The 19,863-nt window shown below is 39.3% G+C and overlaps 1 protein-coding gene across 1 annotated transcript in view; it reads right to left on the bottom strand.

Moving 5' to 3' along the window:
* The window catches only part of FNDC3B (fibronectin type III domain containing 3B), a 344,111-nt gene that overhangs the window by 147,629 nt on the left and 176,619 nt on the right, over positions 1 to 19,863 (bottom strand). The window contains exon 4 of the mRNA XM_080808436.1: positions 13,656 to 13,732. Within this exon, the coding sequence (XP_080664562.1) occupies positions 13,656 to 13,732 (77 nt within the window). The remainder of the gene's footprint in view (positions 1 to 13,655; positions 13,733 to 19,863) is intronic.

Here is a 19,863-nt window from a genome sequence, read left to right as displayed (position 1 = left end):
TGGCTCCCTGCTGAGCAGGGAGTCTGCTTCTCCCTCTCCCTCCACCCCTCCCCAGCCGCTGCTCATGTGCTCGCTCTCTAATAAGTAAATAACATCTTGAAATTAAAAAAAAAAAAAAAGTTCATAAAGAAATATTACTAGAGAAGAATTCAGACATTTGAAAGAGTTCAGTCCAAAAATCCTGAGGCAATAAAATGTGCCTTCACAAGTGACCACTGAAAAGACAGATTCATTTGCTTTTGGGCTGAATGAAATTTTGACAATATCCAGAGGCAGACAAATCACCTGTATTCAATTCAACAATTATTTCCTGTAACATACTATGAGCTAAGCACTGGATGTTCAAAACTGAGGGAAAAAATAGGTAGGATTCATCTATACACTCTAAGAGTAATATAAAGAGAAACATCAGACTAAGTTCCAGTAAGTGCTCTTCAAAAATCAGAACACAGTATTGTTTTTTTCAGAAATCACAACTATTCTTCATCTAGATTTTTTCCTAGCTCTGTGACTCAACAAAACAGTCACTCACCACTGTGCTAGTTTCTCAGATAGTCACCCATTATGGGCTTAACTGTGTGCCCCCCCCCAACCCTGCCCACTGCCACTCTTCACCAATTCATATACTGAAGTCCTAACTCCTCAGTAGCTCAGCATGTGACTATTTGAACACAGGGACTTTAAAGAGATAATTAAGGTAAAATGAGGTTCCGTGGCTGGGTCCTAATCCAATATGACTGAGACTGCTGTAAGAGGCGCAAATTAGGACAGACATGCAGAGGGAAGACCATGTGAGAACATAAAGATAGAAGATGGCCGCCTACAAGCCAAGGAAGGAAGCCTTCGAAGAAACCAAATCTGTAGCCTCTAGAATTGTGAGGAAGCAATTTCTGTCATTGAAGCCAACCACTCTGTCATACTCTGTTACAGGAGACCTAGCAAATCAACACACCACCTATCAGAGCTTGACGGCAAACATGAGCTGGCTTGATTCTTCACCACGTCACTGAGTCTGCTCAATAAACATTCACTGAGAAACTTCTATGCGCCTAGTACTCTTGCTAATCGGTGGTCTAGACACAAAGATGAGAGGCTGGAAAATAAGGTGCTCACAACAGGGAGAATCTCTGTCATACTCACACCTCAATTTTCCTTCTGATCTGTACTCTGAAGTTTTCAGTATGTGGAGAATTACACGGAAGCTAGGTATGCTGAGAAATAAATACATAAATAATGAACCACAGGAAACAGAATAGTTGGGTTCTCAGAGATGTGAAAGGATTTAAGAAAAACCAGTATTTACTGACTACTTGCTGCTCTGCTTTAATACCCTCCATCTGAAATAAGGCAACACACGTGAAGGGCCTGGAACAGTAACGGACACCTGAAAGAAAAAATCTTGCCATTACTACTGTTAAGATTAACACCTCATTAAATCCTCCCAACAATCCTGTTAGGCATATCCAGTTATCGCCATTTTAGAGATTAAGAGGAATGAAGCTCAGGAAAGTTCAGCGAACTGACCCAAGACCAGAGAGCAATAAGGAAAGAGAGGGAACAATTTTGAGTCCCAAGAACTAAAACAGAGCTCTTAATAACGCATTTTGAGTGTCTTTTCTCATAGCTAACAGAGAAGGAAGGTAGTTCCCCTTACTGAAATAAAATGCTCCACAGGAAACTTTTTTTTAAAAGATTTATTTATGTATTTGAGAGCGAGCGAGCGAGAGAGAGAAAAGAGAGAGAATCTCCAGCAGACTCCCTGCAGACCACGGAGCCTGACATGAGGCTCCATCTCAGGACCCTACTAAGATCATGACCTGAACAGAGATCAAGAGTCGGACGCTTAACCCACCAAGCCACCCAGGCACCCCTCCACAGGAAATTTTAATTAACACTTCAGTTCTTCCAACTCTCTCCCTTCTGCTTCTGTGTTGCAAGCAACAACAATCAAAAGAGGGGCTTAAATGGTAGGTAACAAAAGAGAAATTTTAAAAGGCTGTTCCAGTTGGCCGAGGATGATCCAGGAAGCGGGCAGGGCAGAACGCGCGCGGACACACACAAACCCGACATGTGCTCAGGCCGGGTGTGGGGCTGGGCAGCCGGCTTGCTGCAGCGCTGACTGCACACAGGAAACTGGGACCAAATGAGGTTGTGAAAATCAGGCTCCAGCTCAATTCCTAACTCCTGCCAACAAACTTGAAATGGGCTCCCAGGCCATTCCAGGAAGGGAAGAAGTCTCCACTGAAATAAGCACGCGAGCACTGAACAGGAGAAGAAAAGGCCAGGTGATACAAAACACTTGTGTGGACAGAGGAATGAGCAGGCCAACAGCCCAGGCTTCTCCCAGCCAGACTGGTGTCCCCCACGCCCCAGCATCTGTCCTGTAGCAGAAGTTACAGCTCTGTCTCTTATCCCCCAAGGGCACCTGGACACACAGGAGGCTTTTGATAAATGCTAAGTGAACAAAGAAATGAAAGAGTAAGAAGGGAGGGAGGGAGGAGGAAAGGAGGAGGGAAAGGAAGGAAGACTTCTCTGCTTATATCTGATGTCCACCAAGACTTATTTACAAATTCATTATCAAAGTGTCTCCCTTAATTCAGGTTAAGTACCTCCTATTCTAAAATTTCACTTAATCTAAACCCAGTTAATTCCAGACCCGTCATTCCCAACCCTCTTATTTTACATTAAATGTGATTTTACCAAAAGAAAGACACCGAAAAATAGACCTTTCCAATGCAAGTTTTACTTCAATCCCAAATGCAGCTGAGGAATCTTTTTTTTTTTTTTTTAAAGATTTTACTTATTTATTTGACAGAAAGAGAGATCACAAGTAGGCAGAGAGGCAGGAAGAGAGAGAGGGGAAGCAGGCTCCTTGTTGAGCAGAGAGCCGGATGCGGGGCTTGATCCCAGGACCCTGAGATCATGACCTTAGCCGAAGGCAGAGGCTTAACCCATTGAGCCACCCAGGCGCCCTGCAGCTGAGGAATCTTATTCATGACCAACCAGGAGTACAAAAGCGTTAGCTCCCACGTTTCCTTCTTGCACTAGCTCTCCACTGTGTATTTTCTAATACAGTGAACAGCATAAAAAAGTAAAAGCAGGTGTTTTCTTCAGGACAGGCAGCGATTTGAAACCTAAAGACCACGCTTCCCGTAGAGCCCATCCCCTTCTTGCTATCCTGGAGGAAACCCACACAACCATACCCCAAGTGCCATTAGAAGAAAGTGAAAACCAACATTAAGGAATATTCAAAGAGCAACCCAAGAGTTACAGGAGCAAGAAGTCGTTCTATTTTATAGATGAAGTCAAGTTACTGGACTTAAAAATTGAGGCAGAACTGGATGCATTTCCAAATCTCCTGACTTACTTCTTCCTGTCTTTACTAATTTAATGATTACAACTCTGGCCAAAAACACCAAACACAACTTCTCATTGTCAGCACTCTTCCTATCTGTAATGGCTAACACTGATGGAATATTATTTAAATCCACCATCATTAGTGTTTTAGACAGTAAACCCTCCAGGTTGAGGACCAGCTCCTTTCGCCACACAGCATGGCTAGTTTTGTAGCCCAAAGGAAAAATAAATCACTGGTGATGTTCCTGGGTGGCTTCTCAAAACCGTTTCAGTGGTATCATGAGAGTATTCTGCAGAGTAGCTACAGACTGGTAATAGATATCCTCCCCTCAATCAAGAAACAAAAGTTCTGGGGCGCCTGGGTGGCTCAGTGGATTAAGCCACTGTCTTCGGCTCAGGTCATGATCTCAGGGTCCTGGGATCAAGCCCCGCATCGGGCTCTCTGCTCAGCAGGGAGCCTGCTTCCCCCTCTATCTCTGCCTGACTCTCTGCCTATTTGTGGTCTCTCTCTGTCAAATAAATAAATAAAATCTTTAAAAAAAAATTAAAAAATAAAAATAAATGAAAATTTTAAAAAAGGAAACAAAAGTTCTGGATAGTTCTCGCCAATGGTTAAATAAATAATCCATTTCATATGCTTTATCAAAAACTAAACCTCAGGTTTAATTAATAAGAAATAAAAATTCTCCCAAACATTTTTACAAACACACTCATTACATCTAGAAACCTTGAGTTTTCTACTGGTGCTTAATTTTCAACCCACATGCCAGCTCCAGGCAATAGCTAGGTACAGACTAAGCAGAAAATGGCTGGATCCAGATACAAATCTGAAGTTGCTGTATAGAGGGGGGTCACAATTATTTTTTAAGTTATTTTTTTAAGGATTTTTTAAAATTTAAATTCAATTAATTAACATAGAGTTTATTACAAGTTCAGAGGTAGAGCATACCCAGTGCTCATGACATCACGTGCCCTCCTAAATGCCCTTACCCCAGTTACCCCAGCCCCCACCCCTCACCCCCTCCAGCAACTCTCCTTGTGTTTCCTATGTTTAGGGTCTTTTATGGTTTGTCTGCCTCTCTGATTCGTCCTGTTTTATTTTTCCCTCTTGGGGGATCACAATTATGTGGAATTTGTCTTCAGTACTTCTGGGCATGACTCTCACACACAGGCTTGCTCCAGAGGTGACCACTGTTAAGGAGATAACCTCATAAGCAGTCATCGCCCGTCTGTTGGCTTTGTACATGCCAACGCTTTTATACACACAGACACAAGCCAAGCTACGCACACTTATATAAACTTCGAACCTGGGAAAACACACAACAAAAGCACATATAAACAAAGTCAACATTTAGTGCCTTACTAAACACACTTAGCTCTTTCTGGGGAACTACCCCATGCTTTACAACTAAGACCGCTGAGTGCTAGAAAGGAGGACAGCAACAGGTATATCGTCTGTAGTCTTTCTTTAACCCATCAACTTGGTAAAGCAGGTAAGTGCTGTAGTTGAGGGCACATGGCAGTAATCTGAGACCTTCCAAATTCAACAGGATGCCCAGCCAAGGTTTGAGAAACATCTCAGGAACTGAAGAACCCAGACTGGGTCCTCAGCTGCCTCCAGCTCCCTCGTACTAGCGGACTCAGCAGCCGCATCCTGAGCATCCCACAGGGAAACAGAGGTCCCTGCTTATAAAGAGTGAAGCGTCTCAAGACACTGTCAATGGCCAAGAGGCCTCCTCTGAGCAGAAATATAGCACTGTGCACTGATGCTGAAGGCCAAACGGCAAATGGATTAACTTGGTATAACAATGAAAGGGGACAGTAACAACTCCTGTGATTTGTGTATCTTTTAACAGCTTATGAAGTGTTTGGCACAGAACTTAACTTGCATAATCTTCAGCAAACCTCTAACCTTGAACATAGGCAACATCACAGTCCTCAAGTCAAGGCGAAGTACCTTTATGAGCAATTAAATAACCTAAGGCTAGCTAAGTGCTCGTCAAGATTCATACTCAAGTACTCTGGAAATGTGCCTTTTCTAGCACGTTTTATTGTACATCACCAACCTAAATACTGAAAAGGACCACAGAAAACAAGTCTAATCCTTCCCAATGTGCACATAAGCACACAGGACAAGTGAATAGTTCCATCCACCAAGTTTCAATCAGTAACATGGGCCAAATGAGTATTTCAGAAAAAGTTTAAATGCTATTTTAAGGAACAGAATATTTGTCAGAAAACAAATGGTTAAGGAGAGGTCTGATGGTGTAATTTGTGCCAAACTGAGTGGTGTTTAATATATTAAGAAAGATATCACTGCAGGAGTCTATAGGTAGTTAGTGTTTGTTAGCTCAGGCAGTCTCCGTGGATCTGCACACAAGAGAGAGCCAATCACATCTCTTTAGTCTAGCGTCTCAGACCCATGGAAACATAGACAGATTATTCTAGATCGTATCTATGAATTTTACATATTACATTTACAAATGCCTCACCAGTTTGCCAATTGGCTCCATGGCAAAGGATTAAGAATCCATGCTAACCATACTCAGATCCTATGTATCACAGAGCAAAATAACTACATTATTATGTAAGTCCAAGTTTGTAAACCACATGGATTTCAAAGAATGTGCAGGACTATAAAATCCATCTTGGTAAAGTTCTGTACCCAGCAAGTCGAGCAAAGGTATATTTCCAAGAAAAGCAGTTATATATGACAAATGTGGGTTACTAATTTAGAAAAGACAAATTGTGCAATAAAGTTAAATATAGCATTATGTGTATAATTTAATGCTTTTTGATTCCAAAGTCATTTCTACATGTGACACTGTCTCAATATTATTTTTTTTAAAGATTTATTGATTTATTTGAGAGAGAAGGGGAGAAGGAACAGGGAGAGAGGGGAGAGAGAATTTTAAACAGACTCCATGCAGAGTTTGATATAAGGCTTGATCCCATGACCCTGAGATCATTACCTGAGCTGAAATCAAGAGTCATATACTTAACCAACTGAGCCACCCAGGTGCCCCATCTCAATGTTATTATAATGAAAATCAACTATCATTTTCCTACTGAAGTAAAACACAGCATTTTAGTCAAAAGAATGCTAAACACCAAGGGAATATGCCACACTGTTTTGGTACTACTTATGGAAACTTACTTATATTCTCACTTGGTCCCCTCTTTAAGGAACAATATGAACAGTAGAGGTGAATCACCTCACTGAGATCAGAAAAGAACTTCAGCGATCCTCAAACATTTTCCTTTCCCCTCCTCTCTCTATAAGATGAAAATGACACAGCCAACCAGCCAATTTTCAATAAATGCCTCATATGTGCTGGGCACCTTTCTAGGAAATGGAGATCCAGTGAGGCATGGGACACAGAGGATCCATGGACTTGTGAAGCTTGCAAGCTAAAGGGAAGGAAGACCCACAATTTTCAAGTAAACAAAAAAAGTGGAACACCCGAATAAATAATTTTAAAATATTCCTAATATGTAAGTGATGAATCACTGAATTCTACTCCTGAAACCAATATTACACTACATGTTAACTAACTAGAATTTAAATTAAAAAGTTGAGAAAAAAATTCCTAAAACCACACAAGGGGTTGGACACAGAGCCCACCAGGCTCATGTTCCCTCCTGTTAATCCTGTGTTCTATTATGCCACAATGTCAGGATCTGAGAAATGAAAGAAATCCAAGAAAAAAGGCAGACAAGGGAGACAAAGAAAAAGCTCAGAAAGAAGAAACTTACACGATGCTTTGAGTGAGGGAATGTCCTTGGTACATTTCTGTAATTTAGCATTGCCAACCCTGTCTGTAATTCATTCTTCAGACAATAAGCCGTAAGATGAAAAAGAAAGTTGCTGTGAATCTGCTGATAATGGAATTAAAGCAGAATGGACATATAAATCCTCCGCTCTTTTCCACAGAAGCTCCGAACTGCCATGCACATACTCTGTCCGTTGTGGAAATTTTCCTAACTTCCTACAGAAAAATCTATTCTTCCAAAGGACTTCAAGTCCTGAAAGAGATTCCAGTTTTCTTATTATTGGCTACCAAATGTGTCTGATTCTTCGACTGTCAGGGCTCAGGGCAACCCCCTATGCTCTTTTCTGCTCATCATTTTCACAGTATTGAAGGTAGAACCCACCACTGGTTTAATCCCAGATTGTAATTATTGAAGGGAAGCAGTTGGGGCTAATATTTATAGCTCTCAGCTGGCCTGCCTGAGCAAAATGGGGAAAAGCATTCCATGGTTTCCACCTAATGGACCCCATTATTTCTTCATAGGGGCTCTGATTTCTGGCCAACTCCTGAAACAATTCCCACTGGAGAATGACCAACCAAAATTTAAAGGCATTTTTTCAACACATTTCTTGCCTCTCTCCAGTCAAGGGAAATGAAATATACACAATTTCAACAGGTACCGATCCATTATGGAACGAGATAAAGTGTGTACTTGTGCTATAACAACAAAAACACTTACTTTGACAATTTGAAGTGTTTAAGTTACATCAGTTAACCTAAAAAAGAGTCGTTTCCCAAATGACAAACATTAACTTGGATGTTTCACTTTTTCTTTTCATATGCTTAAACCTTTTGGTCTACATAAGGTTTTCCTGTAACAGTTGAAAAATATTTCGTAAATTACTATGGAAGCATGGAAAAGAAAACTCAAGGCATCTGTTTAAGAAATTTTTACATAGAAATTATTCATAAAGTTAATGATGAGGTTAAAAAATTTGAGGAACACCATAGCCAGTATATAGTGAAAGGAAAAATTTGCTTCATACTGTGCAATCTCAGTATGTATTTAGGAGGCAAAGTCTGCCAAACTTTCACTGAAATTGTTCTAGCAGTCTTCTTCATAATAACAGCTACTAATTCCTGAATGCCCACTGTGGACTACATACCTCACATAACACTTCTCTTAATCCTTACCTCTACCATATCATGTAGGCATTTGTGTATGTGGTGAAAACAATTTGTCAAAGTTACACAGAAAGTAGCCATGGTGAGATCTGGTGGAACCTGAAGGCAGGCCTCTTCAAGTAATGTCCATATTCTTCCCAGTTACAGTCCTCGCCCTCACCCCAGAGTTTCAACCCCAATCACATGCACAACTGTTTTTATGGAATGGAAATAATGCTGATGAGAGTCATAAGACTAAACGCCCTCTTATAGTTGAAAAACAAAACAAAACAAAACAAAAAAACTTAGCCTCTATTTTCTCTTAAGTTGAAAAGGTCAAGTTACTTTTTCCTCAGACCTCTCCCAGCCTACTCCCAGTTACACACACACTGTAACACACACAAAAAAACCCCTGCAGTATCAGAGACTACAGAGTTGAAATGACAAAATTCCAGGCTCTCCTGTCCTAGGACCACAAGACCACACTATCTTTAGGTCCACGGGGTTCAGTCCTTCCCAACACTGCCTTCCCCCACAAAAAAATAAATAAATAAAAGAGACTGTGCAGAGCAGAGTTGTCTTTAATGCTAGATACTTATCTTTCTATGAGATGATCTGTTCATGACTGACATTCGTATTTAATCGATCCAATCAATTTATCGTTAAAGCATTTTCAGCTACCAAATTATGTCATGAATGCTATAATCAAGAATTTCTCCATTTACTCGGATTAGAGCTACTAATATAACATCTTTAAGCATTCACCTGCCTCCCTCTTCAGTTTTCTTCTAATCATGGACCATTCTGTATGTGAGCAGCTGGTATTTCAGCTCCGGAAATGCACGAGCAGGCACAGCACACATCCACACTCGCACTGGCAGAAGGTAATGTAACATAAAGCAAATATATACATCAAGGCAGGCTCCGATGCTGACTCCGAAATCACATCACAGAGGGAAATAGGCCATGAACTCAGAAATGCCTGGGTTGCAATCCTGGTTCTACTCAGGACCTCAGCTTCCTCACACGTAAAGTTAGAGAAGTAAAGAAAAGCATTTAGCAAAGTGCTCACCATACACAGTAAATACTACCACCATCACCAGTCGCATCAGGACAGGCTGGCCCACGTTTCCCAGCTGTCCCATAACAAATAATTAGGACTAGTCACCATCTTCCCCTCTCCCCTCTCTTTTATAAAAGCTTTACTGAGATATAATTTACATACCATAAAATCTATCTTTTTAAAGTATCTCACTCAGTGGTTTTTAGTATGTCACAGAATGGAATAACCAACAGTTTCATCACCCTTTCCCCTAAGAAGTACCATAGTCATTCTCGGTCACTCCCTAAGACCCTCTCCCCCAGCCCCGGGCAACAACTAACCCATTTCCAGTGTTTGTGGATTTGCCCCTTCCCGACATTACAAATAAATGGGATGATACTGTGTCTGGCTTCCTTCACCTGGCATAGTATTTTCCAGGTTCATCCACATTTTAGCACTAATCAGTACTTCCTTCTTCTGGCTGAATAATATTCCACTGTATGCATATATCACATCATGTTTATTCATTCGTAAAGCCGATGGACATTTGGGTAGTTTCCACTTGGGGGCTATTATGAATAATCCTGTTATGCACACCTCAAAGTTTTTGTGTTAACATATGTTTTCCTTCCTCTTGAGTATACTCCTAGGAGTGGAATGGCTCAGTCATGTGGTAACTCAGCTCAACTATTTGAGCAAATGCTTAGTTTTCCAAAGCGCTGTACCATTTTATATCACCAAATGCAGTATGTAACAGTTTCAATTTTTCCACATCCTTGTCAACACTTGTTATTATCGATCTTCTTAACTATAGCCATACTAGTATGTGTGAAGTATATTTCATTGTAACTTTGATTTGCATCTCCCTGCTGGTTAACAATGTTCAATATCTTTTCGTGTGCTAACTGGCAATGTATACAGCTTCTTTGTAAAAATGTCTAGTCTGATCCTTTACCTATTTTTAAATTGGGTTGTCCTTTTATACTTGAGTTGTAAGACTTCTTTATATATTCTAGATACTAGTCCCTTCTGAAATATATGACTTGTATATATTTTCTTCCATTCTTTCAATCCCCTTTTCACTTTGCTGATGGTGTCAAAAAGTTTTGATCGAAGCACATAAAATTTTAATTTGGATGACATTAAATTTATCTGTTTTTTTTTTCTTTAGCTGCTCATGCATTTAGTGTCACATATAAGAATCAATTGCCTGATCCAAGGTTATGAAATCTTACTTCTAGTTATATAGTTTTAGCTCTAACACTTATGTCTATTCCCCATTTTGAGTTAATTTTTGTATACTGGTATGAAGCAGAGGTCCAACTTCATTTCTTCTGCATTTGTGTATCTGGCTGCCCCACACCATTTGCTGTTCTTTGCTCTTCTGTACTGTCTCGGCATTCCTCTCTCTCAAAGGCGCATTCAGAGAATTTCACTCTTGTTAGGCACATATCCATCTGATCTTACTACTTTTCCAACTACCAGGTATTTCGTTACTCCACTTGAACCTCCAAATCTCTGAAGCAAATATATGCTATATTCACTTTATTTCAGCTTGGCCAGTCACTTACCTTTAAAAACATTTATCAAGTACCTATTATGTACCAGGCAGTATTCTAGATTCTCAGATATAATACCAACGAGGCACTAAGAGTTCTTGAGGATGGTTATAAAATTGTATTGTACTTCCTGCTGGAGATGGGGACAAAGCACCAAAGATGCTGGAAAAAAAACCAGAACCACCATTTCTGTGTTGGAGGTTCTTGAAAGGGTCACAATGAGGAGGGCCATCTGAATGAGAAAAATGACTGAACTATTAGACAAAGAAGAGCTCTAGAGTATTCCAAGAAGAGGGAAATAATGGGCAAAAAAGTATGTAGTTGAGAAAAGGCCAGATATATCTAAAGGACAGAAGTTTAAGGTGGCAACAATATAGGCCAACAGGAAAAGATGACCCTTGGAAGGAGGGCAAAGTTAACTATTGAAAATCCATCCACCACACTAGAGAACTCAAACTCTGTTTTGATGTGATGTACACCCAACTCCAGATCTGAACAAGGGCATCACATGTATTTGAGGAAGAGAACTGTGGGAATACAACAAAGAATTGAACTGATACGCGCAGGGACAGACTAGTGTTGGGCAATTCTCAAATATGTCCAGCTGGGAGGAGAATTGGTATGTGCGACTCTTTCTTTCCACAACTACCTGACAAAACGTACTTTGCTCCTTAGATCTCTTTGTGTTCACAAGCCTCCTAAGACATTTCACTCCTGGTTCCACCCTCCTCATTTCTTTGAAGGATACATGTCGTGAGCTTTAAAAAGATGTTGTACAAGCATTCTACCAGTTTCTCAATTTTCCTCCATGTTAATAGTCGGTTTTACTCAGATACTCCACAGTCGGATATCATTAAAGAGATAGTGCAACCACTGAAGGTCACGTGGCTCTGGGCCCATCCTCTGATCCAGGAGCCCATCTAAATGAAGTTAAATACATACCTTATAGACTGTTTTTTTTTCTCTTTGCTCCACTCAGAATCCAAATGATTCCATTTCTACTCTTCTTCCAACATCCAACATCCTAGCATTTTCTGCCATAATTCTCAACTGAAAAAGTGCTTCGCTATGTTTCCATCATCAGTTTTACAAAAGTGAGTTTACAGCTCTGCTATGAAGCCCTTCTGCTTGGATTTTCTATAGATGTTTTTGTAGACTCAGAAATATACTACAGTATAAAACATCTCTACTTTGCCTAGGACTCCTAATAAATGCTTTGCGATTAGTGCAATCCCAGCAACACCACCAGCAAGAAAAAGCCCACTGCTGCTTCTCTTCACTAGAATGTCCCAACTTTCTAACTGCTATTCCTCAAATGGGCCTTTAGTATAAAAGGAGGTGCTATTTCTGCTATCCCAATTGTGAGAACTGTACTCGGGTCAATGGAATGAAACAATTCCTCAAAATAAATGAGCAGGAGATATAATGGAATTCTAAATTCCTTGTTCTTTTCTGTTAATTGACTGGTGACGTGAACGGGATCCATCATCATGTGTCCTGGCTGGAAGGGCCCGCTCTGCACCCTCTCTCCTCCCAGTGATTCTTATTTACAAAGACTCGTGTAAAACAAGTCATTTGTTTGCAACAGCGGGGAGACTGGCCAACAGTCTGGCTACTCAAAAAAAAAAAAAAAAAAGATGTCAAATTGGCTCATGTAAAAGTAGGGATGGAAAAAATGAAATTATAGTGGCTGCACTATGGCTCAGACAGTGAAGAAATGGCTAAGTTTTAACATCAGAGGAGGATAAATCTTTGATTCCTGCCTGCACTTTAGCAATTTTCCTATGCAGCTGCCAATTTTTTTTCATCCTAGCAAAATCATTAAAAACTGAAAATTATAGATTTTTAAAACCACTTCAAAAGCAGACAGAGGGACAGAGAAAGAATAGAAAGGGAAAAACTCTAGAAGGATAAGCCAGAAAATGTTAATGCCATGATTATCTTCTGTGGGTAGTAAAACTATAGATATTTTCTACTCTATTCTGTCTTTTCTGATTTTTTCCTAAGGAGTATAGAATGCTCTTATAATCACAACAAAAGAGCAAGATGGGCAGAGAAGGGAAAAAATAGTCAATTAGGCCCTTGGAAAGGAAGCTGTCCAGGGAGAGGGGCAGGGAGTGTTCCTCGTATACTGAGCACAGGACAAAATGAAAGTCACGTACAGACATCCACATTCCAGGCACCCTGAATACTGTAAACCTTGTCTAGTTTAGCCTTTAACATTTTTCTTAATTCTTCCAGCGTACCTCTGAAATTGCTTTTACTCTTTTAACTGCTACTGCTGTTTTCTTATGAAAAAAGTCAAATTTCAGAGAAATTTAAGTACAAACAGCCAAGTTTTCACATCACACTCAGCAATTCACCAAGCCCAGGGAAGGCCACAGTACAGAGAAATGGGACTCGAATAATGAAGAGCCCTCCCCCCACTTTGTTTTAACGATGTCTCCTTTGGTATTTTTACCAATTAGGTCTAAAAATTCTTTTTTTTCCAGCAAACTGTGGTACAGATGGAGGGAAAGAAATCTCTGTGGCACAACCAAGTGTGAACACACCTTAGCTGAGGACTGCCTGATAGCCCTACTGTGTTTCTCTCCCTCTGGCTCTCTGGCAAGTCAAGAAGCAAGACTTGGGAAAGACCATGTGGCACTACCAAAATGATGACAACTCTCAGGTTACCCTAACTCAATTAATCTTGGAATAAATATTTGAAGCCTCAACATATACTCTCTTGGAACAATGACATTGCCCATAGTGAATGGAGAAGCCCGTCTTGTGGTTTACCTGGGAGATATAACCTGGAGGCACATGGATGGGAGGAATGGATCCATTGGGTGACATCATGGGAACTTCAGCAGGTCCTATGAGAGACAAGAGTAAGATATTAACCACTGAAGACATACACATTATTTAAAGTAATTATTGGTATTTTTAGAATTAATATATTATCAAAAACGAAGAGAATTACTTTGAATATTTTCTCTTCAATAATTGGTACATCATGCCTAAGAATTGAAAATCATGGATGAAAAGAATTCTCCAGCTGTATAAACCAAGGGTAAAAAAAAACCAAAAACAAAACAAACAAACAAACAAAACAACACAAAACTATGAGCATCTTTATAAATATTTAATGATTCCCAAAACCTCAAGTTCCATAAACCAAAGCTGCCCAGTAAGAGTCATCTAACAAAGTAGGGCAAAATGGTTGGGTTTTTCTGCCTTGAAAGAATGTATTATTAATAAATGCTTAAACAAATAAAAGTTTAAATATGTCCCATCTCCTCTGGTTTAAAAAGCTCCCATACAATTTGGGTTTATAATTTTCATTTCAATTATAATTTTCAGTAAGTTACTATAACATAGCAATTATCTGAAATAGAAGAAACCTTTAAAAACTCCAAACAAATCTGGTATGCCTCTTACGTTATAAGGCAGGGGAAAAAAGAGATAGAATTTTCAAACTAGGCATAATTAGGAAGAGTCATGTCAAATTTACCCGGATTATTTCAAAATAAAGCATTCAATTAATAAGGTGTTAGTTTCAAAATATTAAATTCAATAAATATTAATCCCATGTCCAAAGCAAACCAAGAATAGCAAAACTCAATTACCTGAGACATAGTCTGAGTTAATATTTAATTACTGATCATCCTAACATTAAAATCAACTCCTAACACCCTTCCAACAATCCTATGATTAAGTGGTTTCTCTAGACATGCAAGAAGCTCATAGTCATTGGGTTTCAGTTTGGTACCTGGCTCCCCTAGTTAGCAACCCACTGCCCCACCGTCAACCCAAAGCTGCCTTTCTAGTCTGAGATGCGACTTCCTGGCTCCAAGTGCCTTGTGTTGTTTATTTGCTTTCTCCTAATGTGTGTTGTGCTGCCGGCAATTAAAATTGTTCAGCTGTAACAAAAACCGAGAAAAACACAACCCTTTTCTTGGCAAAAGAAGACAGATCCCTTCCCCAAGTGCTGCATTTATACTGTTAGCAAAAGGCCACTTTGCCCTCAGAGTAAAATCCAGTGCTCTAACGCTTCACAGGAGAGGACTGGTGCGGGATGTGGAGGAGACAAGGATACCGGGTGCCTATCAGCAGGTCTACAAGTATAGGGGGAAAAAAACCAGGGGCAGGGCAGAAAAGATGTGAATATTCCTATAAAATTCCTTAAGACTAGAGTTCACTCCAACTCCAGGGACAATACAAAACAGCTAAACTACCTGATAAGCTCTAACATATACAATACTCTCACATGAGAGCAGTCTCTCTCACAGGTTAACATACTGGTAATCAAATAAAGCAAAAGACAACAACAGCAACAGGAGAGGGGGTACCTGCAGGACCCCATTCCATTTTGAAGTACGATTTAAGCTGATATATTCACCAGCCACTGAAAGCGCTCTCCAAATCATCTTCCAAACCCATCTTTCTTGTCAGCCTCAGTATTTTGGCCATAGCCATTAAGACATTTAGGTATTTAGCAAGTATTTTTACTTGATCTGACTCACTTTAAAAAAAAGAAAAAAAAATCACAGGCAAGTTTATCAGTCTTAGCCGGAGCACTACCTGTGAAACCCGAGGGGTCAATGCACTCAGCTCTAGAAGCAGGCATCAAAATTATGGCTTCCACCTGGGTTTCAGTCCCTAGCTCACTATTCACACTGGTTGTGTGGCCCTAGACCATTCACTTAGACTTTCTGAGCCTCACTTCTCAACAGGTGCACATGAGGATAACAATTCTTACCCCACCAAATTGGGTTTAAAGTTCAATAATACATGCAAAAGGTGCTTTAGAGCACAGCACGATAATCGCTCATCAAAATGTTAATGATCTTTACAATTTTTTCATTTTATTCATAACTTTTTTGCTTTTTCTTATTTGTTACAATTACAAAGAGTACAATTTTTTTTTTAATAGTTCATGTTCCTGTAACCCAGAAAATCAACTAGTACATGCTTCGGACAATATTGCCTTAAGAGGCAAACCTTGCTCATGGCATAAATGCAGCACAGACGGCGAACAGAAATGCTACCATCTCCACAAAGTATTGCTTTTCAATCACCAAAATATATACCAGGCAAACAGTCTCTTAACCCCAGGCATGACCCCTAAAACTGTTAAAGTCATTTGTATAAAATGCTTTAAAGCATGAGGACAAGTGAGTGATTTACAGCCAGAAAATGTTTTCTTCCTGGCCTTGATTTCAAAAGTAGCCAAATGACTTTAACATGCTTGTTCCCCCTTCCTCGTGTCACTGTCATCAAACCCTTTCAAAGGGCATTGCGAAATATATAGTGATGGCTCCTGAAACTCAACTGTGCCTTGGAACCCTAAGTTCCTCTCCTTTCTGAAATAAACCACTGCGCCCACAGGCACTTAGGAGTGGAAAAGCTAGCAAAATGAAATCCATTCACAATGGTGGTAGAAGTAACTGTTTCTCTGAATTCTTCCCAGTGAGTTATTTGATTGCCTCTGCTCAACTCTTTGTGTTTGAGAAGCTCCTGATCTTACTACAACTCTTCCCTAATTAAAACTTCTCTTCCTAAACTTCTAGGACTTCTAGGTTTCTTTTGACTTTTTAATCGATACTGTTTAATCAACACACAACACTTAAATAAGCCTCTTAGAATATGGTGAAAATGTTCTCTTCTCGTTCAGACTAACAATGGATATATGAGGTGGGGAAGCCACATAATTTTCTCAAACAAGCTAAGCTCCTCTCTGACTTCACTGGGAAATCACTGAACTATTAAACTTGGGGGGGGGTACTTTAAACCTCTGAGGTATTTGGAACCCCCCTTAATTAACACTTGTGTTACATATAGGTGGGTCTACACAGATATATGTATACATAGATTAAATAATTTGAAAACAAAAGTAAACAAACATATACGTCCAAACTACAGTTAGATTTTTCTTTATAGAGAAAGTAATTAGGAAGCAAACTTAGCTAGAGTTCTTCCGCAGACAGATGAAAAATGTCACATGTATGATTTTTAGGATGGAAGTAGAATGCTTGCTAAGAGCCAAGTAACTCCATGAAAAAAGTGCCTTGAGAAATTTGATCAATTTCAGGTTTTAGCCTATGACTTCAAATGTCAAGAATTCCTTTTTGTCGCTGAACAAGATGTGAGACACAAACAAGAACTATGACTGTTTATAGTCATTAAAAAATTTAACTGTGATGCAAGTACATGGTCTAATATCTTAAAAGGCAGCTACCATTTGTTAATGAATTGATTTTTCATCTGCTTAGAGCAAACCTTAAACAAGAAAGGTTGGAGAGCAGTTTAGTCAATCAACAGTAATTCCTGCAAAGATGCTAGGACTTTACTCCCACATCAAAGAGACTGCAGGAAAGCCCAACAGTGCTGTATTTTTAGTACCACACATGTCCATGGAGAGCTTCTGAGCCCCTGCCAAGGCTGTGAGTGAGGACATTCTGCTTCACTCTGTGCTTCTCCTCCTGCTACCACTGACCCCCAGAGCTCACACACGTAGATAATCCATGCTCTGATGCTAAACTCAGAGTAGTCACCCATTCTGGGGGCAAGATTAACTAGATTGGCTTGAGGTGAGTGTACAAAGGCGGGTCAGAAATCTGACAGTGGTGGAAAATTAGAATACAGGGTATAAATTGCCATTTAAACCGGCTTTAGAAAAACACTAGCTATAAATAATTACACCGCAATTTTAGACAATTTTAAACAGTATTTTTAAAAGTTGAGTATTCACCAATAGGTAAACAAGCAGTGAATAAACGGAATTTATTAGTGCATTTGTCTACATATGGGTACTTGTGTGTCCAAGTGGCTATTTGCAACAACGGCCTTTAATAGCAATGGATCACATTCTTATCTTGATACTTAAATATTTGTTATCTTGATTACTTAAATATTATCTTATTCAAAAAAGATGTAAAGGGGCTCAGATGACAACACTGCAAGATAAAAGAAAGAGAAAAATAAAGCTAAGGCAAAATAATGATATGACAAATCCAAAAAACCCTGTAAAAAATGATCACTGTGTCTCAGTAGCCAAAAGAGACATTCTTGCTGGCAATAGTAGTCCTAAGCATATTACAGTCCACAGCTAGCAGGTAAGCAGATAATTAAGAGTGAAAGAAACTCTCAGAACAAATGGTCTAAATAAACGTGCACTGTGCTGTCTGCCATGATCCAAGACTGAATATGAAATGGGAGGTTTTCAGATCAACCTGGTGAATTACTAATAATGAGTCTCCAATTATTGATGGTGACTCAAGATGTAGACAAGCTAAGAAGATGTGTAGGCACTTTGAGAAACTCTGACATTCTTTTCCTTCATTTATTTTTTTAATTATTCAACACTGACTAATCTCACAAGAGAGCTAAAAAGAATACAAAGAAATAAAGCAGGTCCTCAAAACCCAAGTCCTGATCTCAAAGAAACTTAAAATCTAGCGCAACGGTTCTTAAATTTTAGCGTATACCAGATTCACCAGGAGTGTTTCTTAAAATCCAGACTTTTAAACTCTACTTCCCACAGTTGCAGGATCAGAAAGTCTGGGACAGGTCCCAACTATTAGCATTTCTAGCAATTTTTCAGGTGATATACTTGCTGCTAATGGGCCATACTTTGATAACCTCTGACTCGGGGGGTTACAAGATGAAAAGCACCCATTGCTAACATCATACCCAATGGGTAAAGATATCTCTCCCCCTAACATCGGGAATAAACAAGAATGCTCACTTTCACCACCACTCTTCAACAGAAAAGAGGAGGAGGCATCCAGATTGTAAAGGAAGAAGTAAAACCGTATCTACTCACAGATGACATCATCATATATGTGGAAAATCCTACCAATTCCATTAAAAAATTACTAGAGCTAATAAATGAATTCAGTCAATTTGCAGGGTACAAGAACAACACACAAGTGAAGAGAGTTTTTATACACCATCTTTAAAAAGACCAATTCCATTTACTTCAGCAACCATAATAATACCTAGAAATAAATCTTACCAAGGAGTGGGTGTGTGGAAAACTTATACCCTTAAACTACATTACTGAAATAAATTAAAGACCTAAATAAGTGGAACTACAGAACACCTAAATAAAGACATGGGATGACGACTGAATAATGCTGGCAATACTACTGAAAGTGACCCACAGTGGCAATGTAACCGCCATCAAAATCCCAATGGCCTTTTGCGCAGAAATGGAAAAGCTGATCCTCAAAGTCAGAGAAAATTGCCAAATGCCCCAAACTGACAAAAAGAATGAAGCTGGGCCTCTATCTGACATCACCTACAAAAATTAACTGAAACTGGATCAGAGACCTGAATACAAGACCTTAACACCATAAAACTCTTTGAAGAAAACAGGGTACATTTCATGATATTGAATTGGACAGTGGATTCTGAGATAATATCAAAAGCACAAGCAAAAAAAAAAAAAGAAAAGAAAAGAAACCTAGAATTTGTCATCAAAAATGAAAACTTTTTGTGTGAAGGACATTCTTAAGAAAATGAGCACACAAACTACAGACTGAGGAAAAATATTTACAAATCATGTACCTGATAAGAAACCTGTATCCCAAACACATAAAGAATTCTTATAACACAACAAAAAAACCAAACAACTCAGTTTAAAAATAGGCAAAAGGCTTGAACAGACATTTCACCAAAGAAGATGTACAAACAGTCAACAAACATGACATGTTGAACGTCATTAGTCATTACAGAAACACGTATCAAAACCACAGTGAGATGGCACTTCACACCCACTCCGATGGCTATTCTCAGAAAAATGGAAAATAAGACTCAGGGAGGATGTGGAGAAATTGGAAATCTTATACATTCCTGGTAGGAATGTTAAATGGAACAGACCCTGTGGAAAGCAGTTTGGTGCTTCCTCAAAAAGTTCAACATAAAATTACCATATGGCCCATCAATACAACTCCTCGGTATATAACCAGAAGATTCAAAAAGAGGGACTGAAATACATGAA

This window comes from Martes martes (genome assembly GCF_963455335.1).
Source record: "Martes martes genome assembly, chromosome: 1".
In the NCBI taxonomy this organism is placed as follows: domain Eukaryota; kingdom Metazoa; phylum Chordata; class Mammalia; order Carnivora; family Mustelidae; genus Martes; species Martes martes.
This window is presented reverse-complemented; position numbering and strand designations above follow the sequence as displayed.